Source organism: Pan paniscus, chromosome X (genome assembly GCF_029289425.2).
Source record: "Pan paniscus chromosome X, NHGRI_mPanPan1-v2.0_pri, whole genome shotgun sequence".
NCBI lineage: Eukaryota > Metazoa > Chordata > Mammalia > Primates > Hominidae > Pan > Pan paniscus.
The window spans coordinates 14,438,068-14,462,551 of NC_073272.2; the positions used below are offsets into that span (position 1 = coordinate 14,438,068).

The 24,484-nt window shown below is 39.4% G+C and overlaps 1 protein-coding gene across 6 annotated transcripts in view; it reads left to right on the forward strand.

Moving 5' to 3' along the window:
• FRMPD4 (FERM and PDZ domain containing 4) overlaps positions 1 to 24,484 on the forward strand; it is a 582,613-nt gene that overhangs the window by 511,743 nt on the left and 46,386 nt on the right. For all 6 annotated transcript variants that reach the window (XM_057301098.2, XM_057301097.2, XM_034950556.4 and 3 more), the window contains one exon: positions 21,287 to 21,332. In XM_057301098.2, the coding sequence (XP_057157081.1) occupies positions 21,287 to 21,332 (46 nt within the window). The remainder of the gene's footprint in view (positions 1 to 21,286; positions 21,333 to 24,484) is intronic.

The window sequence follows — 24,484 nt, forward strand, 5'->3', positions numbered from 1 at the left end:
AATTTGAAAACCGCTAATCAATCAATCAATCAATCAATCTGCAACCTTAGAGACTGACTTTTAAATCAGACCCTTTCAATTGTTACTGTCCTCTACTACATATCCTGTATCTATCTGTAATCATATAAAATAACTATGACTTACTAAAAAAAAAAAAAAAAAAGAAAACCACTAATTTTTGTTTGTTTGTTTGTTTTTGAGACAGAGTTTCGCTCTTGTTGCCCAGGCTGGGGTGCAATGGCACGATCTCGGCTCACAGCAACCCCCGCCTCCTGGATTCAAGCGATTCCCCTGCCTCAGCCTCCCAAGTAGCTGGGATTACAGGCATGTGCCACCATGCCCAGCTAATTTTGTATTTTTAGTAGAGACAGGTTTTCACCATGTTGGTCAGGCTGGTCTCAAACTCCTCAGTCACCTCAGGTGATTTGCCCACCTCGGCCTCCCAAAGTGCTGGCATTACAGGCGTGAGCCACCGTGCCCAGCCAAAAACCATTAATTTAATCCAAGCTTCCTCTTCTTCCAGATGAAAAAAAAATGAAACCCACTTGTATAGTGTGATTTGCCCCCAAAATCACATACCTAATTGATGCCAGATCTAAAAGGAGAGTAAAACCTCTCTTTCTAACTCCCTTGCCCATACCATGCTGGCTTCTATGAACTTTCAAAGGCCTTGTTGGTAACAGCAACCTCTTCGGCCTAATGTTATCTCCTCTCTTCTTTTTCAATTTGTCCTTCATTCAGATATATCACACTTATAGGTAGGTAGTGCTCATATATTAGCCATGATTCTGCCCATCTGAAGAATGCAAATGTGTTACTGGTGAAAGAAATGCCCATCTCCATCAGCAAAAAAGGGGAAGAAGGAAATGAAAAAGTATATACAGTAGACATGTGATACAAGAAATATGTGAATATGTATGTTCATTCTCCTATACATGTACTGATATATGTATATATATACACACTCATACATACACACCATTTTGTGAATCTGACACATAATAGAGAGTCATGAGATGGAAGTCAAAGTTCTACCATGTAATAGCTGTAGGGCTTTAGACAAATTATTCAGCATCCCTGAGTTCGGCATCCTCTAGGTAAAATGAGGCTAAGAATCACTGCTTCCCAGGGATGTTACAAGCATGAATATGTATGAGAAACAGAAGTTTACCACCTTGGGAGTGTTACCAGGACTGCCAAAATGCCACCCTGGTACTTTCTAAGTTCTGTGCTTCTAGACCCATTTCTGAATTCTACAGAACAACTTATAAATATACAGGCTTTGGAGTCAGAAAAGCACACATCCATGTGCTGATTCTGCCAGTTACTGAAATGTGAACTGAGAACATTGAATTGATCTATTTGATCTTGGTTTTCTCATTTCCAAATAAGAATGACATTACCTTCTTTACTGGAATATCAGGAAGCTTGAATCACACAAGTAATTTGTGTAGTACACTGTATGGCACATGGTAAACATTCAGAACACATTAACTCTTAATCTTGTTCTTATATTGTGATTGTTACTGTTCTTCAAAGTTTCCCCTAGTTTTCTACCCACTCAGGCACAGGGAAATACATTTGGGGAAATATTGAAATAGCAGTACTTTGAATCTTTAGAAATCAGATTGTTTTAAAAAATATAATATTTTCTTTATTTTAGGGAGAAACTATTAAAATCTTTTTTCCCCTAGAGAATGACTGCTGTGACGATTGTTCAGTGTGGTTTCATGTCCCTGAACACCATCTCTATCCCTGTGTGTGTGTTCCAACAATTTAATTCAGCTGGCAGAACTGTCCCCCTTTAGAATAAGGTAGAGATTATGCTAACATTTTAGATGAGGATCCTCTTGTTGGTTTTTGGAAAAGTACCTCCACATGAGCATCTCTAGATGGGCAGCATTGTCCAACATATCATGCTGCCATGATACAGTATGGTAGCCTCTAGCTACATGTGGCTATTAAGCACTTAAAATGTTGCTAGTGCAACTGAAGGACTGGATTTAATTTTATTATGTTTAGTGAACTTAAATTTAAACAGCCACAGGTCTGGAGACTTCTCTGCATGTTCTGGGCCAATGAGAATGCTGTTTGAAATTTTGATATTTAACTTATCAAATAACACATCCTTGAAGATAAAGACAAACAAAAAGACAATGGAAAGAAAGCTTTCATCCTGGAAGCATGTCAAAGCAGCCCAAAATGAATGAGATGAAATGAATTACCCCTTTCCTTTCCCAAATCTTCATGATGATTATGGACTATTACTAACTGCTCACCAGGACTTTGGGAGTCCCAATAATTTTCATACAGTTTGTGCTACTTAGTTTGAGTGAGTTGAATGTGGCATGCTTACACCTTCTTAGTACCCCTCGCTCAACTGACAAAGCTTTAACTACTTTTTACATTACTTTAAGACATTCTTCTCCAACTCCTCCTTTGTGAAACATAAATGGATTGCTTATTCAACATGGTGTCTTTCAGTCATAATGGCATTTATCTCCACATCCACGCAAGAATATGTGTTTAGATGACAGCATGTATTGATGGACTGCAACTTATTCCAGTTGCTGACAGAGTAGAAGGAACTCAGTCAGACACTAAGAAGAGTAAAAAAGTAAGGTAAAGGAAGACTAATTGAGTTCCTAGAGTTAGAGATGCACATGTAATAGGATTGTCAATGAATGATAAAGCCAAATAAAACAGAGTCATTGGTTGAACACATGTATACCCTTTGACCTACCAATTCCACTCCTAAGTATACACCAAACAGAAATAGATACACATTTAATATATTCACCAAAAGACATATGCAAGACTGTTAATACATAGCAGCACTATTATTTAACAGCCCCAAATTGGACTACTGAAATGGCCATCAATGGTAGAATTGATAAATGAATAGTGGTTCAGCTACACAATGGCTACTACACATCAATGAGAATAAATGATCTATGACTACACATCACAATTTGGATGAATCTCAAAAACAATTCTGAGTGAAAGAAGAAAGAAACAAATCATTGTTACTTTACAATTGTATTCATATAATGTTGCAAATGAGGTCATACTGTTCTATGGTATTAAAAATCGGAACTGTGGTTATCCTCAGGAAGTATATTTGGAAAGGAGCATGGGAGCTTCTGGGATATTGGTAATGTTTTGATTTCTTATTTGGACCCTGATTACAATTATCTATTGGTACATAACAAATTACCTCAGCCAGGCACAGTGGTTCACACCTGTAATTCCAGCACTTTGGGAGGCCGAGGCAGGCAGATCACCTGAGGCTGGAAGCGAGACCAGCCTGACCAACATGGAGAAACCCCATCTCTACTAAAAATACAAAATTAGCCAGGTGTGGTGGCGTGTGCCTGTAATCCCAGCTATTTGGGAGGCTGAGGCAGGAGAATCACTTGAACTCGGGAGGCGGAGGTTGTGGTGAGCCAAGATTGCATCATTGCACTCCAGCCTGGGCAACAAGAACAAAACTCCTTCTAAAAAAAAAAAAAAAAAAAAAAAACCTCAAAACTTAGGAGCTTAAATCAACAACATTACTATCTCACCTTTCCTGTGGATCAGGAAACTGTGTACAGCTTAGCTGGGTGCCTCTGGCTCAAGGTGTCCCACAGGGATGCAATCAAGTTATTGTCTGGGGCTGTGGTCTCATCTGAGGCTCAACTGAAAAGGAATCTGCTTCCAAGGTCACTCATGTGTTTCTTTGCAGGATTCAGTTTCTCACAGGCTCTTGGACTGAGGGCCTCAGTTTCTTAACAACTTTTGGCCGGGACCTCCCTTGGTTCTTTGCTGTGTGGGCCTCTCCAAAGGGCAGCTTATATGGTATTTGGTTTTCTTTGGAGCAAGTGAGCAAGAGTGTGAGAGAGAGTGAGCCCACAGTATGGAAGCCATAGTTTTGGGGTTTTTTTTAACCTAACCTTGGATATCACATTCTCTCACTTCTGCCATATTTCGTTTATTAGAAATGAATCAGTAAATCCAGCCCACATGCAAGGGAAGGGAATTATACACAGTCTGAGCATCAGAAGGTGCAGATCCCTGGGGATCATCTTAGTGGCTGCCTACTGCATGTGTGTTCAGTGTGTAAATTTCAATGAGCTGTACACTCAAGGCATGTACTTTTCTGTATATTCATTATACTTAAAAAGTGTGATTGAATAATTAATTAACAGAATCTCTGGATCTCACAAAAGAGGCCTTTGGCCTTCAGATAGACTTTACTAAACTGCAGGTTCTTACATTTAAGTCTAGCCTCCAGAAACAGAAGCCTTTTTTCTAACTGGTTTCTGCCAAACTGGGCTTACTACAACATCACTAGGTCTTTGCTCTTCTATCTTGTACATTATCACGGTACACATAGCTGTAGCTGCCACTGCCTCTGAAAACCCATGAACCCTGAAAGACAGAGGAGTTCTTTCCAGTTGGACAAGCATGGGGCCTGGTGCTTCTTGTGTCATAGAAAGGAAAAGTGGCTCTGTCATGATGAGGTCAAGACCTGGGCTTCCTGTGGCAAACCCCACAGTCAAATTCAGTCTGAGCAGGAAAACCTCTGAGATGGTGAAGAATGGAAATTGTATTATTTAAAGTCAGCCTCTAGTACTGACACACATTTAAAAAGGAAAAAAACATGAAGATTCCTTGGGCAAGCATCAGAACAATTGCTGTGGGCCAAAATTCATAAATATGCTATACACTGTCCCTGATTTTAGGGTTGGCCTGTTTCTAGTCACTGTTTATCTTTACTCTTACGGAAATGTCCCCAGGACTGTGGACATGCATAGAGGCAGGAAAGAAGGGAATAAATGAAGGAAGTCTTATCCTAGGTGATGAGAATAAAATAGTGATCCTGAAAAGGCTTGAGAAATGTTAGTAAAGGAGCTGCCAGTTAAAACACACTCTATTATTTCTCACTATAAAAGAAGCCGTTGGCTTCTTCTCAATAACCACCCTGTCATTTGTTCTAAAGCATGGCTGGATGGCCCATCAACAGAGCACACAACCTGGTGGCCTGCTTTTGCTTAATGTCTGTTTTGTTCATCCATGGCAAAGTGTTTAAGAAAAACACCCACCCCAACTTTTTTTTTTTTAGTACTTTTTGTGCTTTCAGTTTACTATGTCAGTTTTTTCCAATGGTATTTATAAGAAGCACTCTTAAGAACCGAAGTTCATTTAGAGAGCCATTAAAAAGTCTGCTACTCAATGAGTTCATGACTATTGATAACAGCCACCTACTGCCTGCATTGCTGCCTTAGCCCTTAACTGGGCCCACACTTCCACCTTGCCCTCCTGCAATCCATTCTCAGCTTAGTGGCCAGAGTGACCTTTTTAAAACATGTATTTTGTCATTCCTCTGCTCCAAACTCACAGGTAAAGCCAGACTTTTGCAATGGCCCATCAGGCCCCAAATGATCTGGGCCCTGGCCCTCTCTCTGATCTTTCTCCCTAGAATCCCTCCCTACTCTGTTGAAGGGTCGCTGAGCTCCTGGCTCTAACTCAAACTTTCCTGGCAGGTTCCACCTTAGGGCCTTTGCCTGTAGCCCCCTGTGCCCAGGAGGTTCTTCCCCTTGACAGCTTCATAGCCAACTACCTTACTTCCTACTCATTGTTGCTAACTTGTCACCTCTTAATGACATTTAACTTGTCTACCCTATTCAAAATGGCATGGTGGCCTACCTCCCAACACTCACAAATGTCCATGTCATCTTCAGCATGCTGCATTATACATATGGTGGTATTTGTTATTTATTTTTTATTGAATGTCTTCCCTCTTTAGACGGTAAGCTCTGCCAGGTTAGGTGTTTTATTGCCTGTTTTATTTATTGATGTAGCTCAGGATTCCTCAATCTCAGCACTATTGACATTTTGTGCTGAGTAATTCTTTGTTGTGGGGGCTGTCATGTGTGTTGTAGGATGTTTTGCAGCAACTATGGGTTCTACCCATTAGCACTTCTCCTAACTGTGACACCCATAAATGTCTTCAGACATTGCCAAATATCCCCTATGGGGTAAAATCACTCTCCACTGAGGATCACTGATATATCCCAAATGCCTGGCCCCAGGTAGATACTCAATAAATATTTGTTGAAGGAATGAATGCAGGGAGAGCTAGACAGCATCACAGAAGTGTGTAAAATAATTTAACTATTACCTCATGAAAAGCTGCTGCCTTTTATACATTTTAAATAGAAGCACTATTTTCATCCATTAGTCAAATAAGCATTTCAAAGGCCAGAGACAATATTCATTCAGCAAAAAATGAATTAAATGGACAAAAATTAGGTCAAACCAAAACCAGATACATATGCAAATTAACTCTCTTAGCAGTAGTTTCCAAATTCAAAGTGCCAAACCTGAAATTTTATTGCAAAGGTTTACAAAATACAATAAAATAAAGAGTTTGAAATGATGCAATTTCATCAAAATGTTAATTCTGATCACCACTGTATCAATGATGTAGATTTTAACCATAATAGCCTAATATTAATATTCTTCACAAAGAAAATCACAGCCTAAGCCTTAAATGCATTCAGTAAAATGTGAATTAGGCTTTGCAAAGATTTCTGATTTCTCCCTAGGTTTAAAATTCAAGTCGTTGGTTATATGTAAGCGAGTTAATTCTAAGCCTAAAATTACAATGTACTTTAATCCTTCCTCTGCAATTCAAATATTTACTTGACAATGCCATACCAATTGTGCCCTCCAAATTATTCCTTGTAGTGAAGCATTTTTAGTCCAAGACACTTGATTGGGTCTGCTTCTCCTCTAAGTTTGTTTTTTTCCCCTCTACCCCATTCTCCACAAGTCCATAATTAATGTTACAATTGGCAAATCCCACTCTCAGCAGTAAGAAAATCTTTTTCCACACTTCAACATACGTTTGTATAAGACCATTTTTTTGGTTTGTTTTAATGGAGGTCACAAATACAGTATACTAAGGGAGTCATTGGCTTGGACATTTTATCTTCCTTGATAAGGGAGACATGTTCAATTTCAAAACTGTTTGACTGTTTTAAATAACTGTTTCTTTAAAAACATAGTTTTCAAATTCTTTTTGGGAAGATGATGTTCTAGTTATCTATTGCAGCCTAACAAATGTAATGGCTTAATGTAATAATTAATATAAATAATTGGTTATCTCTCATGGTTCTGTAGGTTGACTGAACTCATCCAGATGGTTCTCACTGGGGTCTGTCTTGTGGCTGCAGTTAAATGGCAGCTGCGGCTGGAGCCATCTGAAGGCTTGATTGAGGAGATATCCAAGATGGCTTCTTCTGTCATATGTTGTTGCCTGGACTTGGACAGCTGACATAGTGAAAGCTGGCCAGGCATCTCTCCCTCTCTCCACACTACTTCTCCACATGGATGGCTTCTATATGACATGGTGGTCACAGGGTTGTTGGACTTCTAACATGGTATCCGGCTTTCCTCAAAGTGAGCATTCCAAGATATCCATGTGGACTTTACAAGGCTTCTAGGATTATTCTGACCAAGGCCCAGAAGTCATACAAAGCTATCTCTACAATATTCTGTTAAAAGTGAGTCACAAGATTAGTCCAGATTCAAGGGGAGGAGACTAGACAGAATGTGAATATTAGAAGGTGTGTTACTTGAAGGTCATCTTTAGATCCCTAGTATCACAGACAAAAAAAGATAAGCAATACAATTATCCAGTTTTTAAGGATGAAGTCTTTAATACATTGCTTAATAAGGATCTTTTCTTAAATTCTCTTTACTTTCCCTTTGGCTTAAACTGGTAGTCTTTTTGATCAGCAGTGTAACGTCTCACTCAAGGGTGAAAATGGTAGTAGGAGAAACAATATCTATAGAATTAGTAGAAGCCAAGTCCAATGCTACTGGACAAGTGGACTCTTTAATTCATCTCCTCTATGTTTCTGTTACCCTAATGACTATGGTGGCTTCGTTATGCCCATTTTCTTCCATAGCATTCCCTGAACATGACTTAGAAATGACAAATAGTCCCATTCCTCTTCTTTGCAGGTATCAGGGTGGAAGCAAGCTTCAGCGGCAATGAGCAGAGTGTAAATGCTTCATATAGTCCATGACAGATTACACTTAACTGTAATATGTTGACCTTTTCTGAATGCTTGGTCATTTGCTGGACATTTCCACTCTCTCCAGCTAATGGCTTCAGTGCCTGTTAGGAATTGATTCAGTGGATAATTATAATCTCTCTTCAGAGTGTTGCAAAGGTCAACGAGATAAAGCAATAAACCCCCATTTCAAGTGCAGTCCTGTGGCGACTTTTCCGAAAATGAAGGGCAACACTTCTTCCTTCATCTTTGCCAGCAATTGACTAGGCTGACGCTACATTATGGCTTGTTATCAAATCTGAAAAATCTCAGTGTTCTTTTCACATCTCCAGGTTTAGGTGGGAAGAGAAAATAAAAAGCAAGCAAGTGGCTTCATCACAAAATACCCTAGGATTGAGGAAACGCCCTTCTGAGCAAAGATCATCGGAGAAACACTGTTAATCAGTTCTTATTTTCATGAATAGTGACTGTCCACCAGCAGCGAGTTTAAGGGCTGAGACTCACTAGCTTGCAGAAAACAATTATTTTTTTTTTAGTTTTCTTTTTTAATATTTTTATTATACTGTAAGTTCTGGAGTACATGTGCAGAATGTGCAGGTTTGTTACACAGGTATACACGTGCCATGGTGGTTTGCTGCACCCATCAACCCATCGCCTATATTAGGTATTTCTCCTAATGCTATCCCTCCCCTAGCCCCCCACCCCCCGACAGGGCCCGGTGTGTGATGTTCTCCTCCCTGTGTCCATGTGTTCTCATTGTTCAACTCCCACTTATGAATGAGAACATGAGGTGTTTGGTTTTCTGTTCCTGTGTTAGTTTGCTGAGAATGATTGTTTCCAGCTTCATCCATGTCCCTGCAAAGGACATGAACTCATCCTTTTTATGGCTGCATAGTATTCCATGGTGTATATGTGCCACATTTTCTTTATCCAGTCTATCATTGATGGGCATTTGGGTTGGTTCCAAGCCTTTGCTATTGTGAACAGTGCTGCAATAAACATATGTGTGGATGTGTCTTTATAGTAGAATGATTTATAATCCTTTGGGTATACACCCAGTAATGGGATGGCTGGGTCAAATGGTATTTCTGGTTCTATATCCTTGAGGAATTGCCACACTGTCTTCCACAATGGTTGAACTAATTTACACTCCCACCAACAGTGTAAAAGCATGCCTATTTCTCCACATCCTCTCCAGCATGTTATTTCCTGACTCTTTAATGATCGCCATTTTAACTGGTGTGAGATGGCATCTCATTGTGGTTTTAATTTGCATTTCTCTAATGACCAGTGATGATAAACTTTTTTTCATATGTTTGTTTGTGGCATAAATGTCTTCTTTTGAGAAGTTTCTGTTCATATCCTTCACCCATTTTTTGATAGGGTTTTTTGGTTTTGTCTTGTAAATCTGTTTAAGTTCCTTGTAGATTCTGGATATTAGCGCTTTGTCAGATGCATAGATTGCAAGAATTTTCTTCCACTATGTAGGTTGCCTGTTCACTCTGATGATAGTTTCTTTTGCTGTGCAGAAGCTCTTTAGTTTAATCCCATTTGTCAATTTTGGCTTCTGTTGCCATTGCTTTTTGTGTTTTAGTCATGAAGTCTTTCCCCATGCCTATGTCCTGAATGGTGCCTGGTTTGCCTCTAGGGTTTTTATGGTTTTAGGTCTAACATTTAAGTCTTTAATGCATCTTGAGTTAATTTTTGTATAAGGTGTAAGGAAGGGGTGTAGTTTCAGTTTTCTGCATATGGCTAGCCAATTTTCCCAACACCATGTATTAAATAGGGAATCCTTTCCCCATTGCTTGTTTTTGTCCGGTTTGTCAGAGATCAGATGGTTGTAGATGTGTGGCACTATTTATGAAGCATCTGTTCTGTTCCATTGGTCTATATATCCGTTTTGGTACCAGTACCATGCTGTTTTGCTGTTCTGGTTACTGTAGCCTTGTAGTATAGTTTGAAGTCAGGTAGCATGACGCCTCCAGCTTTGCTCTTTTTGCTTAGGATTGTCTTGGCTATATGGGCTCTTTTTTGGTTCCATATGAAATTTAAAGTAGTTTGTTCTAATTCTGTGAAGAAAGTCAATGGTAACCTGATGGAGATAGCATGGAATCTATAAATTACTTTTGACAGTATGGCCATTTTCATGGCATTGACTCTTCCTATCCATGAGCATGGAATGTTTTTCCATTTGTTTGTGTCCTCTCTTATTTCCTTGAGCAGTGGTTTGTAGTTCTCCTTGAAGAGGTCCTTCACATCCCTTGTAAGTTGTATTCCTAGGTATTTTATTCTCTTTGTAGCAATTGTGAATGGGAGTTCACTCATGATTTGGCTCTCTGTTTGTCTATTATTGGTGTATAGGAATGCTTGTGATTTTTGCACATTGATTTTGTTTCCTGAGACTTTGCTGAAGTTGCTTTTCAGCCTAAGAAGCTTTTGGGCTGAGACAATGGAGTTTTCTAAATATACAATTATGTCATCTGCAATCAGAGACAATTTGACTTCCTCTCTTCCTATTTGAATACCCGTTATTTCTTTCTCTTGCCTGATTGCCCTGGCCCAGAACTTCCAACACTATGTTGAATAGCAGTGGTGAGAAAGGACATCCTTGTCTTGTGCCGGTTTTTGAAGGGAATGCTTCAGCTTTTGCCCATTCAGTATGATACTGGCTGTGGTTTTTTCATAAATAGCTCTTATTATTTTGAGATACATTCCATCAATACCTAGTTTATTGAGAGTTTTTAGCATGAAGAGGTGTTGAGTTTTATTGAAGGCCTTTTCTGCACGTATTGAGATAATCATGTGGTTTTTGTCATTGGCTATGTTTATATGATGGATTACATTTATTGATTTGCATACGTTGGACCAGCCTTGCATCCCAGGGATGAAGCTGACTTGATCATGGTGGATAAGCTTTTTGATGTGCTGCTGGATTCGGTTTGCTAGTATTTTACTGAGGATTTTCACATTGATGTTCATCAGGGATATTGGCCTGAAATTCTCTTCTTTTGTTGTGTCTCTTCCAGGTTTTGGTATCAGGATGATGCTGGCCTCATAAAATGAGTTAGGGAGGAGTCTCTCTTTTTCTATTGTTTGGAATAGTTTCAGAAGGAATGGTACCAGCTCCTCTTTGTTAACTCTGATAGAATTTGGCTGTGAATATGTCTAGTCCTGGGCTTTTTTTGGTTGGTAGGCTACTAATTACTGCCTCAATTTCAGAACTTGTTATTGGTCTATTCAGAGATTCGACATCTTCCTGGTTTAGTCTTGGGAGGGTGTATGTGTCCAGGAATTTATCCATTTCTTCTAGATTTTCTAGTTTATTTGCATAGAGGTGTTTATAGTATTCTCTGATGGTAGTTTATATTACTCTGGGATCAGTGGTGATATCCCCTTTATAATTTTTTATTGTGTCTATTTGATTCTTCTCTCTTTTCTTCTTTATTAGTCTGGCCAGCAGTCTATCTATTTTGTTAATCTTTAAAAAAGAAAAAAAAAAACGTGCTGGGTGCAGTGGCTCACGCCTGTAATCCCAGCACTTTGGGAGGCCGTAGCAGGTGGATCACAAGGTTAGGAGATTGAGACCATCCTGGCTAACACAAAGAAACCCCATCTCTACTAAAAATACAAAAAAAATTAGCCGGGCATGGTGGTGGGCACCTGTAGTCCCAGCTACTTGGGAGGCTGAGGCAGGAGAATGGCATGAACCCGGGAGGCAGAGCTTGCAGTGAGCCAAGATTGCACAACTGCACTCCAGACTGGGCAACAGAGCGAGACTCTGTCTCAAAAAAAAAAATGTGAACCAAGATCGTGCCACTGCACTCCAGCCTGGGCGACAGAGCAAGACTCTGTCAAAAAAGCTAGCTCCTGGATTCATTGGTTTGTGAAGGGTTTTTCATGTCTCTATCTCCTTCAGTTCTGCTCTGAAACCCTACAAGCCAGAAAAGAGTGGGGGCCAATATTCAACATTCTTAAAAAAAAGTATTTTCAACCCAGAATTTCATATCCAGCCACACTAAGCTTCATAAGCGAAGGAGAAATAAAATCCTCTACAGAAAAGCAAATGCTGAGAGATTTTGTCACCACCAGGCCTGCCTTACAAGAGCTCCTGAAGTAAGCACTAAATATGGATAGGAAAAACTGATACCAGCTACTGCAAAACATACCAAATTGTAAAGGCCATTGACACCATGAAGAAACTGCATCAACTAATGGGCAAAATAACCAGCTAGCATCATAATGACAGGATCAAATTCACAAATAACAATATTAACTTTAAATGTAAATGGGCTAAATGCCCCAATTAAAAGACACAGACTGGCGAATTGGATAAAGAGTCAAGACCCATCGGTGTGCTGTATTCAGGAGACCCATCTCATGTGTAAAGACACACATAGGCTCAAAATAAAGGGATGGAGGAATATTTACCAAGCAAATGGAAAGCAAAAAAAAAAGCAGGGGTTGCAATTCTAGTTCTGATAAAAATAGACTTTAAACCAACAAAGATCAAAAAAGACAAAGAAGAGTATTACATAATGGTAAAGGGATCAATGCAACAAGAAGAGCTAACTATCCTAAATATATATGCACCCAATACAGGAGCACCCAGATTCATGAAGCAGGTTCTTAGAGACCTACAAAGAGACTTAGACTCCCACACAATAATAGTGGGAGACTTTAACACCCCACTGTCAGTAGTAGACAGATCAATGAGACAGAAAATTAACAAGGATATTCAGGACTTGAACTCAGCTCTGGACCAAGTGGACCTAATACACATCTACAGAAACCTCCACCCCAAATCAACAGAATATACATCCTTCTTAGTACCACATAGCACTTATTCTAAAATTGACCACTTAATTGGAAGTAAAACACTCCTCAGCAAATGCAAAAGAACAGAAATCATTACAAACAGTCTCTCAGACCACAGTGCAATCAAATTAGAACTCAGGATTAAGAAACTCACTCAAAACCACACAACTACATGGAAACTGAACAACCTGCTCCTGAATGACTACTGGGAAAATAACAAAATTAAGGCAGAAACAAGTTCTTTAAAACCAATGAGAACAAAGACACAAGACACAACTTACCAGAATCTCTGAGACACAGCTAAAGCAGTGTTTAGAGGGAAATTTATAGCACTAAATGCCCACAGGAGAAAGCAGGAAAGATCTAAAATTGACACCCTAACATCACAATTAAAAGAACTAGAGAAGCAAGAGCAAACAAATTCAAAAGCTAGCAGAAGACAAGAAATAACTAAGAATTGTTTTCTAATTTCTTTGAAGAACGCTGAAGTACAGGAAGAATAAAGAATCCTATGTGTGCATGTGTATACCCATGAAGTGAGAGTTCAACACTATGAAGTGAGAGTTCAACACTGTTTCACTGCACTTTATCGCCTTTCTTTCTAAATAAAAATACTGCACATCCATCTTTCAAGAAGTTACATTAGAATGTTATTTCACTGTTTATAAAATGCTTTCATATGTAATCCTAAATTACCTCTGTTTTCCTTTTAAAAGCCTAACATTTCACCCTTCACAGATTGATTATTTACTTCCATTTTTGAAATTTAAAATTGTACAGTTAACTTGTTTAGACTTAATGTTTCTAAAGCAAGATTCTCGAATTCTGACATGAAATATCTTCCTGTATATCTTTGTTATTTGAGTTTTATTTTGTTTGGTTTTCCCAATGTCTGAGCAAATCTTGATTCCCATGATGACTGTTAAATTAGTATCAGTGTCTGGGTTCATCAAGAGATCTATTTAAGTTGGTCTAGAAAGAAAATATACACTAGCATATGCCAATATGATTATATATTATAATTTTTTTAATGGTATAAATATAAAATGAGAAAGGCATTTAAAGAAAGATGTCAAACTATGCTGCTCTAAAAAACAGAGAACACCAGCCTTAGCTTCATTGTTTAGAGGGATTGTAATACTGGAAACTCTACCTCATTGGAAGCTGGGCTTCTTCCTCACATAGCTTTGCTTTCTGCATCAAATGACATCCAATGAAATCATAAAATGGTATATAATGCCAAAGCATGGTCTAAAACCATTGATGCTGGTGTCCCAAACATGTTTCAAGGGACTCTGCATCAAAAAAGGATAAGAATAAACCTTTGTCAAAGAAATGAAGAGAGAGGAATTGAAGGCAAGTTTGACAGGAGTGGTTTAGGGTAGGATAGACTATATTCCCCTGCAGAGATGAGCACTGTGATTCAGGGATGAAAATGACGTTTTTAACAAACTCAACCATTTAAAAAATATTGTCACAGCAATTTGAAATTACTCTTCAAAAGTAGAAAATTTATGTGGAATTTAATATGAAATAATACTTATCTAAATGTAGTTATAACTGGATTCTTAATGGTCTCTAGCTGTTTTAGGCCATCCCAGAAAGAAGTTAATTTGATGGCTTAAAAGTGTCATCTTCTATTCCTGATTCTAATCATTCTGTTGAGGCTATTTTTAAATGGTGTAGATCATTGTTTTAAATGGTGTAGATCATTGTTTTGTTTTGTTTTTCCTCCTAGGATCGTTGGGTTAGGAATTTTAAGGGATCCAAAACATTATAGAGTTAATTTTTCTTGTTTGGCAGGTTATAATTACATAATTATAGACGAGAAAAAAAGAGAAGAAAAGCATGTCCCTAGTCCTGGTGATAAATAACATATTGGAATATTTTATTTCAATTCAGACAACTTCATTTATTCATTAAATAGTAAAATTAAAGTCAATCTAGATTATGTGTCAGATAATTTACAAAGCATTACTATAGCTGTAAAGACTTTAAATATAATCAACATATTTTGAAAATAGTTCCCATTTTCAAATTAATAAAGTGTGCTGAGCAGTCCTTCTTCCAGAATTTCTTGAAAGAAGAAATTCTGCATGAGGTTAAGTCATGAATGGAAACTACTTTTTTTTTTTTTTTTTTTGAGCCAGAGTTTCACTCTTGTCACCGAGGCTGGAGTGCAGTGGTGCGATCTTGGCTCACTGCAACCTCCACCTCCTGGGTTCAAGCAATTCCCTTGCTTCAGCCTCCAGAGTAGCTGGGATTACAAGCATGTGCCACCATGCCCGGCTAATTTTTGTATTATTAGTACAGACAGGGTTTCACTATGTTGGCCAGGCTGGTCTCAAACTCCTGACCTCAGGTGATCCACCCGCCTCGGCCTCCCAAAGTGCTGGGATTACAGGCATGAGCAACTGCATCCGGCCTGAAACTACTTTTAAGATACATATGGATTACTAGGCTAGAAGTCTCTTTATGCATGTGGCAGGCAAAATGTAAGATGGACCCCAATGATCTCTCCACTTGTATTCTTAGATCTGTGTATTTCCTTCCCTTTTAGTTTGGGTGGGGCCTGTGACTTGCTTTCTAACCAATAAAGTGTGGTAAAGGTGACGGGATGTCCATCCATCATTATGTTACATGAGATTGTAGCTTTCATCATGTCAGCAGACTCCCTCCCTTGCTGGCTCTGATGAAGCAAGTTGCCACGTTGGTGAGATGGGGAGATCCACATGGCAAGGAACTGAGAGTGGCCTCAAGCCAACTACCCACAAGGAACTGAGGCCCTTGGTCCAACAGCCTAAAGAGGATTTTCATCATGCCAAAAATCACTGAAGTGAGTTTGGAAGTGAATCCTTCCCAAACGAGCTCCCATATGGGACCCCAGCCCTGGCCAAAACATTGCAGCCTCAAGAGAGAACATGAAAAAGATGACCAAGCTAAGCCATGCTTATATTTCTAACTCACATGAACTGTGAGATAATAAGTGGGTATTGTTTTAAGCAACTAGCTTTGTGGGAATTTGTTATGCAACACTAGGTAACTGATAAAGCTAATGTCTATGGTCAGCAGAATAATGATCGCCTGAAAAATGTCCTCATACTAATTTCCAGAGTCCGTGACTTTCTTTGCAGATATGATTAAGTCAGAGATGAGATGATTATCTTTGATTATCCAGGTGGACCCAATATAATCTCTAGTCCTTTTAAGTTAAAGAGGAAGTGAAAGTCAGGGAAAGATTTGAAGATGATACTGCTGGTTTTGAAGATGAAGGAAGGGACCATGAGCCAAGGTATACAGGCAGCCAGCCTCTAGAAGTTGAAAAGTCTTTAGAATGAGTGCAGCCCAGCTGACACCTTGATTTTAGCCCAGCAAAACTCATTAGAGACTTCTGACTTCCAGAAATATAAGATAGTACATTTGCATCATGTTTAAGCCACTAAGTTTGTGGTAATTTGTTATAGCAGCCATAGGAATCTAATACAGGGTCTATGCTTATTAGCATCAAGGATGACTAACAAGAGTCCTTCTCCAGGGCCTTGCCTGCTCCTAACAGCTACTGCACTGAAGCGGTGCATATCAGCTTCCCTTTCCAGAGTGAACAAATAAATTCAGTGCCACTGAGCATTGCTCTAGAGAAAATTAGCATTTGTCCCACAGCCTTACGGGCCTATTCATTCTCCCACCCAACCTACCACCTTACAGTTTTTTGTCTGACAATTATCCCTCATTCTCTTGTTTACTGTTTTATTGTTTCATCTCAAGATTCTAAGCCTCCCTGTCTTAGTCAAAGGGTGTTTGGACTCAAATAATATGATCTAATCAAACCAGTTCATCATGCTAACTGACTTCAAACTATACTACAAGGCTAGAGTAATAAAAACAGCATGGTACTGGTACCAAAATGGATATATAGACCAATGCAACAGAACAGAGGCCTCAGAAATAACACCACACATCTACAACCATCTGATCTTTAACAAACCTGACAAAAACAAGCAATGGGGAAAGGGTTCCCTATTTAATAAATGGTGTTGGGAAAACTGGCTAGCCATATGCAGAAAGCTCAAACTGGATCCCTTCCACCTTATACAAAAATGAACTCAAGATGGATTAAAGACTTAAACGTAAGACCTAAAACCATAAAAACCCTAGAAGAAAACCTAGGCAATACCATTCTGGACATTGGAATGGGGAAAGACTTCATGACTAAAACACCAAAAGCAATGGCTACGAAAGCCAAAATTGACAAATGGGATCTGATTAAACTAAAGAGCTTCTGCACAGCAAAAGAAACTACCATCAGAGTGAACAGGCAACCTACAGAATGAGAGAAAATTCTTGCAATCTATTCACCTGACAAAGGCTAATATCCAGAATCTACAAGGAACTTAAACAGATTTACAAGAAAAAAACAAACAACTCCATCAAAAAGTGGGCGAAGGATATGAACAAACACTTCTCAAAAGAAGATATTTATGCGGCCAACAAACGTGACAAAAGCTCATCATCACTGGTCATTAGAGAAATGCAAATCAAAACCACAATGGGATACCATCTCATACCAGTTAGAATGGTGATCATTAAAAAGTCAGGAAACAACAAATGCTGGAGAGGATGTGGAGAAATAGGAATGCTTTTACACTGTTGGTGGGAGTGTAAATTAGTTCAACCATTGTGGAAGACAGTGTGGTGATTCCTCAAGGGTCGGAACTAGAAATACCATTTGACCCAGCAATCCCATTACTGAGTATATACCCAAAGGATTATAAATCATTCTACTATAAAGACACATGCACACGTATGTTTATTGTGGCACCATTCACAATACCAAAGACTTGGAACCAACCCAAATGCCCATCAATGATAGACTGGATAAAGAAAATGTGGCACATATACACCATGGAATACTATGCAGCCATAGAAAAGGATGAGTTCATGTCCTTTGCAGGGACATGGATGAAGCTGGAAACCATCATTCTCAGCAAACTAACGCAGGAACAGAAAACCAAATACCGCATGTTATCACTCATAAGTGGGAGTTGAATAATGAGAACACATGGACACAGGGAGGGGAACATCACACACCAGGGCCTGTTGGGTGGTGGGGGGCTAGGGGAGGGATAGCATTAGGAGAAATACCTAATGTAAATGACAGATTGATGGCTGCAGCAAACCACCATGGTACGTGTATACCTATGTAACAAACCTGCATGTTCTGCACATGTACCCCAGAACTTAAAGTATAATAAAAAATAAATAAATAAATAAATAGAAGTTGGGAATAAGTAGAGCACGCAGGTCTTGGAGGGTGCAATCATAAGGCAACTATGTTCTTTCCCCGCATTGTCCACTTATAACAGCTCCCCAGGGCCAGTTCCTCCAAGCCCTCAACAAAATCTCAGGTAGTTCCCATAAACATATTGAACAGGTTCAGAAAGTTTTCCAGTCACTTGTACACTTGTAATCACAATTAACACTTGATTGTCATGTAATAGTCAAAACTTCCAACTCCACAAAATTCCTCCCTTTTGCCTAGTTCAGGCCTAGGAAGCCTGCAGTGGGTTAAGGGGCATTGTCAATGTTTTCTCTACTGCCCCAGCATTCAGCTCCTTCCAGACTGAAATGAGGCCAAGATGGTGAGGTAAAAGGCAAGAAAGTTCTTACTTGATTGGCACCAATGTAATCCAGCATTACTTTCTTCTGTCCGTGGAAGGTGATGTTGGTGGACTCTTTCCTTGTGTTTGCTTTCATGGATTCCTGGAAGATTTCTTTGTTGAGTTACTCCTATTGCAGCCCGCTTGTGTCAGGCAGAAACCAAGGGTGGGCTATGCTCAATGCTCCTTGGATTCTGTATATTTCTGCGAAGGCCCTCTCATCCCTCAAAGTAGCTCAGTTGATCAGGAGGTCCCAGGCCAATGTTTCTACTGCATCTTCCAAGAGTCTCATACTTTGGGCCTGCCTCAGTGTAAGGGTAGTAACTGCACAAATGTAGCCTCTGCTCTTTGAGCATGTGCTGCTTCTGACAGCCTCTTCCTGTTGCCTTTTTTTTCAGTTTGTAATGAAGATATGAGTCAGATCCCAAGATGAGTAAGGGGTAAGGGTTCCAAACTCTGGTTTTCAACACCTTTGAAAATCTTGTGGCACCCTTCTTTGGCATGTGGGAATGATTGGCATGTATTGGCATGGGGCCTCAGCTGATTCTGTCTCAGTTCATCTTAGCACCCTGTAACATATGAACACATATGGCTTCCATCTTTTTTTCCACCTAGGTTTGGATTAGGAGTCCTAAGGGATCTGTGGTGCTATGGAGTTAATTCTTCTTCTCTGGCAGATGATGATTATGTACTTAAGATGAGAGAAAACAAAAGTAAAAGCTCTTTCTCAGAATGATGATCGATATCCTGCTGAGATCATTCATGTGAATGATTTTATTTCTAACAAAATGGTGAACAACCAGCCCTCAGGAATGGTGGAAACCAGGACTGTTCAGGGGATTACTGGCATCTGTAATGTTTACTCTGGTGCTCAGTCGTGAATGTGACTTGGCTCCCAACTCTCTTAGTCTCTGTGTCTCTAAGTTCTGATTCTGGAGAGAGGATATCTGATTGACTCATTCCAACATTCAGGTCCAATGAGCTGGGTGCAGAGAATGAGTTCCCAGGGCCCATTGCTTGCTCCTGAGGACTCTGGGATCAGACTCAGACAGGACAAGCCAGGCAGGGCAGATAGTTCCACTAACATGGCTACCACACTCACACATTCTTTGGTCAATGGGGTTATAGAGCATTTCTTATCTGATAAACGTTTCTTGTTGCCTGTGAATGAGGAAAACTTGAACAAAAACTAAGAAACAGTGCTTTGTTTCTGTTTGTGTTGCTTTCCACATATTTGTCTCATATCTGTTATCCTGGAGCTGGACACCCAGTTTGCCTCTGACACTTCACCTCCATGCATTCTGCTGCAAGTAACATCCTCATCCACCTCCCCTTAAAGGCTAGCAGCAGAATTTTTTTGGGGATATAAAACCAGAGTTGACTGGCTTGGTCATGGTGTTTGTGACACTGAAGTCGACCTATTGAAGCTAGATTGCTTCCCCAAACTGCTACACGTGTGTATATTCCCACCAGCAATGCAGATCCTTCATCTTATGCACTGAATTCTCATTTGATTGCACTGTTGCTCTGTCCACTGCAGTCATTAGGCTCCCTGCCAGCCTTGGTGACTGGGAACTTGTGGGAGCAGACGGGCCACCATCAGCACTGTGCTACCTTCCTGCCCCCACCAGCACCATCATCCTAAGTGTTCAGAGTCTTCCTGGAGTTTTAGTTCTATTACTCCTTTCCCTGCGCTCTTGATTCCTCTCTTCCCCTACCCCACTCCCAACTACATGGTCCAGCCCAGCCAGAGTGAGTGGGCCGAGCCACAAATCAGTTAGTGCTAGAAGTGTGATTTGCAGTGACTTCTTCCAGGGAACAGTCTTGCAAAAGATCTCCTTCCCCTTACTTATGTGGGCAATAAATCAGAAAAGCAGGTAATTAATTACAACCTAAAGTAGAAAAAATCAGCTCTTCTTCAACAAAATGGCAACTGACCTTTCTCCTAGTCATGATTTAAAAAGGAACAAAGAAGGGAAGAAAGAAAAACTATTATAATCCATAATATGATTTTTCCTCAAGGGTTTGAGTTACTTGGAGGGAATTAGATAAACCATTATATCACATTGTTCTGCTTTTAGCCATGAAGTGCGGCCTATTGTGAGTAATATTTCCCAACCGGTGCCTGTCTGAAATATTTATCAGCCCAGGGTCCTAGCATTGTGACCAGGGACTTACTAAGCCACACAGTATGGGAACCGATGTTTGCTGGGATGCTATTTTTTTCATAAGAAACCTACAATAACATTTCTGTCTCTGGATGCTGATCCTGAGAGGTAATGACGTTCCATGAACTGACAGAATTTTTAAAAATCTCTTCCCCTGACAGAAAACTACAGAGAAATTTTTAAGCAGCAAAGAAAAATAGGCTAAAGGAAAATCAGAAGGGGAGAATCAATTCTGAGAGCAGCAAAAAATATAGAGATTTGGGTGATGCTTCTAAAACTGTTCTTCCCTTCCTGGGTTTTATTTTAAGGTCCTGCTGTTTGACAGCACAGATAATATTGCCCAATGTAAACTTACTAGGAAGCTTTCAATTGGGCAGTTTGTTAAACTCAGGAAACGCTTCATTTTGGCTTTTGTGTGGTCTGAAAGCCTACATCTGAGCTATTTGGTTTACTCTATCCTGGGAGTCCAGGGAGCATTCACTAACGCATCACACATTTTGTTTTGAAAGAAAACTCTTACTAGTTAGAGTCCGGGCTCAGTGCATATCATAAATATGTTTGTTTTTCTCTCTTACAGAAGCTGCAAAGAATCGATACTCCTCACTGTCATTCAGCCTTACCCTGTAAGTGTTCTGTGAATAAAAGTGCCACTTAATGTTCTCAGGCTTCTTGTTTCTTCTGCCCACTCCAGTAAAACCATAATGATGAATAACAGCAGAGAAAAATAACATGCACTCACAATATGGGTTCAAAAATCTTGACTATTTTTGTAATTTATACTCCATGTTAGCAAAGTCATTCATTGAAGAGAAAAGGGAGTAATACATTTTCTAAAGTTCTTGAAAGACAACCAGCTGTTCCAGTCCTATGCAATGGTCACATTTGTAAATGACACTAAATTCAAGACCTTCTTATGCTTTCCAGCTTAAGAAACACAAATCTCATGAGACTATCTAATTGTAGGAGGTCGATGCATGATTGTTATTCTTATCCCCATCTATTTGGCAGAGAACTGGATATTTTAGCAAAGCCTCCTTTAAGAGTAGATGTTATATGACATATGGTGTCAGAATTCGATATCATGGTTAGGAGGGTGGAAAGTGATTTAAAAACTGGACAGTTCTTGTGATTTTTTTTTAAAAAAAACGACTTTATCATGGTATAATCTGCATACCATAAAATTCATCCATTTTCAGTGTACAGTTCTATGGTCTTCATAAAATCCACTGAGGTATGCAACGATCACCCCATCCAGTTTGAGAACATTTCCATCCCCCCAATAAGATCCCTGTTCCCATTTACAATTAATCCCTGTTCCCACACTCAGTCCTAGGCAACCGCTAATTTCCTTTCTATGTGTATAGACTTGCCACTGCTTGCAAATTTCATACGTTGTCAGTTGAACTAAAAATTACCGAGGCAAATTCCTTTAGATTTTTCCCAAAATGGTTCCTGTCAGACTGGCCTTCGTACGGAGTGGCAGCGATTCCAGCCTGCATAAGCTCCTATTTTCTTCCCCATAGAGTTGGAGCATTTCTATATCAATTAAAGTGCTCTGGTATTTGCTGATCTCCATCTTCTGACCAAACTCTTCATTTCCCCTGTCCCAGAATTTTTCCCCTAAGCTCTGTGGGCTAGGCATTTTAGACAGGAAATAATAAGGATCAGGATTCTGATAAGACCACAAATAGAACTAACCAAGACAACAAATTATGCCATCTAGGATGTAACTATGCATATTTATATTAAAAGCTCAGTTTAATATTGACTGTTACTGTTAACTCCGTCTCTTTGACAGAACTTACCCACATACACACACATTGGGATTTGAAAACTAAGGAGGCCCCAGGATGTTAGAGAACCACGACTTGAGATCTAGCTCACAGCAGTATAACAAACGAGTCAGCAGTGACTACCATAGCTGCTCAGAACCTTGGTCTCCCCAACTGTCTGATTCCGAGATTCCTTCCATGTGCTTCTATAAAAAATACAGCTGGGCTGTTTTTAGATTGTTTTGGTTAACCAAATTGTCATTTTCACTTACTTCACATCTATCCACATTTCTTGATTTATTTGCAGTGGACAAATTCATTTGGGTAAAGCCAATGTAAATGTCTATAATAAGCATCGAACAACTATAAATTGAGATTGAACAACTATAAATTCCTGATGGAACTTCACGTTTGCATTGTCATTCCTGAATTCTCTTTCTACATTTTATAATCTATTAGAAATGCAAGATCAGGCAGGACCTTTGTTTTTTGTTTTTTGTTTGTTTGTTTGTTTGGTTTGCAATGTGGGATACTGTTTTACCTCATGCAGTAAACTTAGAAAAAGAAAGAAGAGTTTTACATGTAAGTTTATGGTTGTGTCTTGTGGCTTTACTTGCTGTTTGCCACTGGAGTCCATGTGACTTGTTATTCATTTGAATATTGATTACTATCAGTGAATCATGGCACTTCCTTTTAACAGATAATCTGGAATTTTCTAGGAGTTCCGATGGCTCTTGCCGTTGTGCTACATTGAAAGTCAACACTTAGCCACAATATTTAGGAGGAAGTGGCACAGGTTCTTATAGCCAACAGCTGTACCTCTGCTCCAGAGTCACTTTCCCCTTGCCCAATCACTGCAGATAAATTCTCATCTTTGACTTTCCTTTGACCACTCTCCTTCTAGAAATGACTCCAGTCCCACCACCTCCTCGGCCTCACTAAATAAATCCTTCTCACCTTTCAAGTCTCAGGCCAAATTATAAATGCTACCTCAAGGTTTTTCAACCTTGGTATTGTTGACATTTGAACTGGAGAGTTCTCTGTTATGGGGACCTGTCCTGTGCATTGTAGGATGTTTAGCAGCATCCCTGGCCTGTACCTACTAGATGCCAGTAGCATCCTCTCCCCAAGTTGTGACAAACCAAAATGTCTCCAAACATTACCAAATGTCCCTTGGGAGCAAAATTACTCCCAGCTGAGAACCACTGTCCCACCTAAAGTCTTCCCTTTACTGTTCAAATCCCAAATGGCTTTTCTCTCCTCCGAGGTGTGGAAGTTGAAATTAAAGAATTAAAACCCCAAAGTTTCTTAAATGGATATCAGACATGGAGAGGAGAGCAGATGGGAAAAAACAAGACTGCAATCTTTTACTTATATTTTTGGGTTTGGATTTTACTACAAGCAAGTTGCTTTTTGTAAAAAAAAAAAAAAAATACTTATTGAGTTTCATTTATTTGTTAAACATCTTCTCGGCAATCAAGATTGATAAACAGAAACGGATAACCCAGCAGACCAAAAGAAAGTCCATAAGTTCTACTTTTATTACAGACAATAAAAATTAGCATTTCAATTTCTTTTGCAACTTGCTGGACAGCATTTTTAATGTTGCATTTCTTCTGCATAAGGTCCAGTAGAGAGCCAATGTTTATACCTTCCGGCCACATTCCACACGTGCCCAGGGTACCCCAACATGACCCAACTGCAGAAATTGATCTCCAATGAGACCTAGGTCAAGGGGGAATGGGGTGAGAGTCTTAGGATCCCTGAAATTCTTTGATAAGAAGTAATTCTTAATAGGTTGCTGCATTTTTTTAAAAAAGTATTATGGTAGGCTTTCCCCACCACCACGATTTTTACTGTTTTTCTTGGGAAAAAAAGTACTAAGTGGAAGTATAGAAAGAAATACAGATGCAGAAAAATGTGTTGGCAAACTTTTCCCGCAGAGACAACCAGTGTAAACATTTTGACCTATTTCCTTCCAGTCTTTTTTTCTATGCCTTAGT